Source organism: Mandrillus leucophaeus, unplaced genomic scaffold (assembly GCF_000951045.1).
Source record: "Mandrillus leucophaeus isolate KB7577 unplaced genomic scaffold, Mleu.le_1.0 Scaffold439, whole genome shotgun sequence".
Lineage (NCBI taxonomy): Eukaryota > Metazoa > Chordata > Mammalia > Primates > Cercopithecidae > Mandrillus > Mandrillus leucophaeus.
Genome location: NW_012104687.1, coordinates 93016 through 98744, shown reverse-complemented (window position 1 = coordinate 98744; position 5729 = coordinate 93016). Strand labels below are relative to the sequence as shown.

The 5729-nt window shown below is 54.2% G+C and overlaps 1 protein-coding gene across 1 annotated transcript in view; it reads right to left on the bottom strand.

Moving 5' to 3' along the window:
* SPATA21 (spermatogenesis associated 21) overlaps positions 1-5729 on the bottom strand; it is a 53547-nt gene that overhangs the window by 16161 nt on the left and 31657 nt on the right. The window contains exons 7-8 of the mRNA XM_011993944.1: positions 3196-3638; positions 2712-2797 (exon numbers count right to left, since the gene is read on the bottom strand). Of these exons, the coding sequence (XP_011849334.1) occupies positions 2712-2797; positions 3196-3638 (529 nt within the window). The remainder of the gene's footprint in view (positions 1-2711; positions 2798-3195; positions 3639-5729) is intronic.

Genomic DNA, 5729 nt, shown 5'->3' with positions numbered 1-5729 from the left:
CCAGCTACTCGGGAGGCTGAGGCAGGAGAATGGTGTGAACCCGGGAGGCGGAGCTTGCAGTGAGCTGAGATCCAGCCACTGCACTCCAGCCTGGGCGACACAGCGAGACTCCGTCTCAAACAAAAAAAAAAAAGAAAAAGAAACTCTATCTCTATAGAAAATTTTAGAAATTAGCCAGGCACAGTGGCACATGCTTGTAGTCCCAGCTACTCAGGAGGCTGAGGTGGAAGGATTACTTGAGCCCCAGAGGTAGAGGCTGCAGTGAGGTAGGATCACACCACTGCACTCCAGCCTGGGTGACAGAGCAAGGCCCTGCCTCAAATAAGTAAATAAATAAATAAATAAATAATGCAAATTTGGACACACACAGAGATACCAGGGTTGCCCATTCACAGAGGAAAGACCATGTGAGGACAATGAGAAGACAGCTGTCTGCAAGCCAAGCAGGGAGGCCACAGAAGAAAGCAACCTGCCGACACCCTGATCTTGGACTTCCAGCCTCCAGAACTGTGACAAAAGAAATGTCTGCTGTTTCAGCCATCCAGTCTGTGGTCCTCTGTTATGGCAGCCCGCTCTGACTAGGACGCTGGGCATGGGCAAGTTGCTGCACTTCCATCAGCCTCTATTTCCGTATCTGTACGATGGCCGTAACAACAGCGCACCCTCTTGGAGGTATTGTATGAACTCAGTGCCTGGCACACAATAGCCTCTGTTAGCCTGGAAATCTCTGACAAACAGCGCTGAATGGTGGGGAAGAGGTGGGGCTAGGACTGGTGTTGGGGCATGTGGTGACCTGTCGTGGGCAGGCACATCACAGAAGGAAAAACCAGAGCAACTCTCAGAAGCAAGTGTGATCACTCAGAATGCCTCGTGGTTTGAGCCATCGGAGCAGGGCAGTCGGCTCTTTATTACCAGACAGGGATTGGGAGTTGTGGGACCCTGAGTCTCTGAGTCAAAGTGGCACATTGTTCATGAACTGCTCAAGGAGGTGGGCAGGGAGAGCTGCACTTAGGAAGGTGGCTAGGGAGTTGTATATTATTATTATTATTATTACTATTTTTGAGACAGAGTCTCGCTCTGTCACCCAGGTTGGAGTGCAGTGGCGCGATCTCGGCTCACTGCAACCTCCGCTTCCCGGGTTCAAGCGATTCTCATGCCTCAGCCTCCTGAGTAGCTGGGATTATAGGCATGCACCACCACACCCGGCTAATTTTTGTATTTTTAGTAGAGACGGGGTTTCACCATGTTGGTCAGGCTGGTCTCGAACTCTTGACCTCGTGATCCACCCACCTAAGCCTCCCAAAGTGTGGGGATTACAGGTATCAGCCACCGCGCCCGGCTGGAGTTGTATATTATTTTATTTTTAAGAGAGGGTCTTGCTCTGTCCCCCAGGCTGGAGTGTAGTAGCATAATCATAGCCCACCATAACCTCAAACTCCTGAGCTCAAGTGATCCTCCTACCTCAGCCTCCTGGGTAGCTGGGACTACAGGCTCATGCCACTATGTATGGCTAATTTTTAAATTTTTTGTAGATATGGGGGTCTTACTATGTTGCTTAGGCTAGTCTTGAACTCCTGGCCTCAAGCGATCCTCCTGCCTCAGGCTCCCAAAGTGCTGGGATTATAGGCATGAGCCACTGTGCCCAGCCATGGTAGAGGGTTTTAATACTAAAAGGGGTGGACTTAAAGGATGGGGTCACAGGGAGCCAGTGAGAGCATCCAGGGAAGACAGAGGAAGGGACCACTTTGGCCAAGAGGGTTGCAGGCTTTGGGGAGGAGTGGGGGATGGAAGGAGGATGTACATCCATTCTTCTAGGGCCAGGGTGATGGGGGAGTGGGGTCACAGGACCCCGTCCTGAGGACAATAGAGAGCAGGGTAGGCATTCAGAACTTTTTAACTTTTTGGTGAAGGTGAGATGCAGTGGGAATGGGGGAGATGCTTAGGCTGGTGGCCTTGTTTAATGATGAGGGGCTGTCTAGGATGGGCAGGGTTCCTGGAGCCCTGTCTCCCATCCAGGGTGCTCTGAAGAGGACCATGGAGCAGGCTTGGGTTAAGGGAAGCAGAAACTATTCCAAAACCTAAATCACTCTGCAAGGCTTCTGTCATTCTCTCAGAGAGGCAGCTCTGGCACAGGGAGAGCACTGGACTTCGAGTCAGAAGACCTAGCACAAGGCCGGGCGCGGTAGCTCACGCCTGTAATTCCAGATTTTGGGAGGCCGAGGCAGGTAGATCAGTTGAGTTCAGGAGTTCGAGACCAGCCTGGCCAATATGGTGAAACTTCGTCTCTACTAAAAATACAAAAATTAGCCGGGCGTGGTGTCACACACGTGTAATCCCAGCTATTCAGGAGGCTAAGGTAGGAGAATCGTTCGAACCCTGGAGGCAGATGTTGCAGTGAGCTGAGATCGTGCCACTGCACTCCAGCCTGAGCGACAGAGTGAGATTCTTTCTCAAAAAAAAAAAAAAAATTGACCCAGCATGAGTTCTGGCTCCGCCAACCCAGCAGCTTTGTGAGCTGGGGCCACCCCCTTACCCTGCCCTGCCCCACAGGCCAAGTGCAAAACCGCTGCTGGATCTGCTACACGGGGCTGTGGTGGGCATGGCGGCAGCCGTGTGATCTGGAAAACACCCCAGTCTGCCCTGCACCTATAAACCCCCAAGGACCAAGGGTCCTGCCTGTGCTGGGACCTCCCTGGCCTCCCTGCCCTCACCTTCCTCTTGCTTCAGGGTCAGTTGCTCCTCGGACTTTTCCCGGTTTTGATACAGCTTTTGGAGGCTCTGCTCTTCCGGCTCCTGCCTGCAGAGGACAGAACCCCGGCCCAGGGCAACATCCGGCCGCCCACCCTGCTGACAGCTAGCGGAGGGGTTGGGGAAGCCTGCAGGAGGAGGTCGTTGGGGAGGCTTTGAGGAGCCAGGAGGGCTCAAGAATGGCAGGAAAAAGGAGACCCAGAGGAGGAGTGGGGTAGAGGAGAGGGGGACTAGAGGGAGGCGCCTTCGGGGGAGTTAGAAAAGGGGTCAGAAATGGGAGAGGAGGCAGAGACATGGGAGATGCGGAGAGGAGACACGTGAGGAGAAATGGAGAGTAGGGGACACATGAGGGAACAGGCAGGTACAGGGACAGGGACCTGCATCTGGGACAAGGCTCTGATTTTGGGGCCTTTCAGGAGCGGGCAGGTGGGCAGCGGGGGCTCCTACCGTGCCTTGGCGTAGCTCAGGGTTCTCTCGCTGCTGTGGTGCGAGAGCTCCATCCTTCTCCAGCCCAGGTCCAGGGCAGGGCACAGCAGGACAGGGCAAGGCGTGGAGGTGGGGACCGGGGCTCCCACGGGGGCAGGCTCTGGCCCAGGAGCTGACAGCCTGGCCCACGATGGGCCACTGGCAGGGGCCAAGGCAGGGGTCTGAGGCAGGCTTGGGGATGAGGTGGGCACTGGGGTCAGGGTCCTAGGGGACTTCTGGGCTGTCAGGGACCGGGCCTTCAAGGCTCTCCGATGGGAGGCTTCCACCTTCTCCACCTCCAGCAAGCACTTCATGAAGCCCTGCCGGAATTTCCTGAGGTTCTGTGTCCCTGCAGCCACCACGGGCTTCTGAGGCTGCTGCTGCACACGGTCCGGCTCCCGCCTCTCTCCAATGTCCCTCACCTCCTGGGGATAGGGGAGGGGATCCAGGAGGCCTCTAGCAGGCCAGAGTGTCCCACAAAGCTCCTCCCTGCCATCCCCTCTCCAGAGATCCTCAGACTGCCCCTTACTCTCTGAGCCTTTGGAGGATGTACCCCAAATCTCACATGCACCCCACTGTGCTCCTGCCCCACGTCCTCCTGCCCCACGTCCTCCCCAACACTTGACTTGCTACCTCCCAGTGAGCTGGGTTTGTTTTCTTGTTGTTGTTGTTGTTTTTTGAGACAGGGTTTTGCTCTGTCACTCAGGCTGGAGTGCGGTGGCGTGATCTCAGCTCATTGTAGCCTTGACCTTCCAGGCTCAAGTGATCTTCCCACCGCAGCCTCTAGAGTAGCTGGGACTACAGCTGCGCACTACCACGCCCAGGTAATCTTTTTTTTTTTTTTTTTGAGATGATGTCTTGCTGTGTTTCCCAGGCTGGAGTGCAGTGGTGTGATCTTGGCTCACTGCAACCTCCATCACCCAGATTCAAGCGATTCTCCTGCCTCAGCCTCCTGAGTGGCTGGGACTACAGGCATGCACCACCATACCCAGCTAATTTTTATATTTTTAGCAGAGACGGGGTTTTGCCACATTGACCAGGCTGGTCTCGAACTCCTGACCTCAGGTGATCTGTCTGTCTCGGCCTCCCAAATTGCTGGGATTACAGGCATGAGCCACTGCACCCGGCCTAATCTTTGTATTTTTTGTAGAGACAGGGTTTCACCATGTTGCCCAGGCTGGTCTGGAACTCCTGACCTCAAGTGATCCTCCGCCTTGGCCTCCCAAAGTGCTGGGATGACAAGTGTGAGCCGCCACACCTGGCTGAGCCATGGTCTTGAGTGAGTTACTCCCGGTCCCACCACTTGGCCTTGTTCATGCCTGTTGTCTGCCCTCCTGACCAGAAGGTAAGCATTATTGAGGGCAGGACCTTGGCTGCCTCTTTTATTCCTGTACACCCGCTTCTCATTCACTCAGCAACCCCAGGCTCTCTTGCACCTGTTCCCTCTCCTCAGAGGGACTGGCTGTCCCCATTCTGCCTCCTGCCAGGCCAGGCTTTTCTCCCAATCAAAGGCGCTGTGCTTACTACACACTCTCTCTTCCTAAGTTATCAACTTTGCTTTCCCCACCAGATTACTCCTATTAGCATGTAAATATATTATCATCTTCCCTCTTTTATTTTGAAAGAAATAGGGTCTCATTTTGTTGCCCAGGCTGGAATGCAGTGACACGATCTCAGCTCACTGCCACCTTGAATTCCTGGGCTCAAGGGATAATCCCACCTCAGCCTCCCAAGTGGCTAAGACTACAGGTGCTCACCACCAGGCCCGGCTAGTATTTTAATTTTTTGTAGAGACAGGGTCTCGTCTTGCCCAGGCTGGTCTCAAACCCCTGGGCTCAAATGATCCTCCTATCTCAGCCTCCCAAAGTGCTGGGATTACAGATGTGTGCCACCAAAGCCGGCTAATCTTCCTTCTTTAAGAAAAAACAAAGTCTCCTGATACCACCTCACCTCCATCATCCCAGTTCTCTGCTCCCCTTCTATTGCAAAATTCCTTGAAAGCGTTGGCTGTCCTGACTCCACACTTCCATCTCCAGTCAGGCTCTGCCTAGCACTCCCTAAAGCTGCTCTTGCCATGCCACGGTCAGATCTCTGCCCTCATCTGAGTTGACCCCTTGGCAGCATTAGACACAGATGCCCATTCACTCTGTCCTTCTGGAAATGCCTCCTGCCCTAGACTCCCGCCCCTCACTGGTTGCTCTGCCCCTGCCTCTGGTGCTGGCTCCTCCTCACTCGTGCTCTATTTCTCAGTGTTGTGGAGACCCGGGGATTTGTCCTCAGTCCTCCCCCTGCTCTGGGCTTCGTTCCTCCCTAGAAGTCGTCTTCCTGTCCATGACTCCATTTTCCTCACGTTTCTTTGTCCTTCCTAATACCAGACGTCCTCCTTGACATCTCTTCTTGGGTGTCTAGAACAGGAGCAAAGCAGAGACCTCAGGTTCCTCTCATCTGTTGCTATCCAGGCTTGTGTCTCACTTAATGACATCACCTGTGGCTCACGCCACAGACCTAGACTCCTT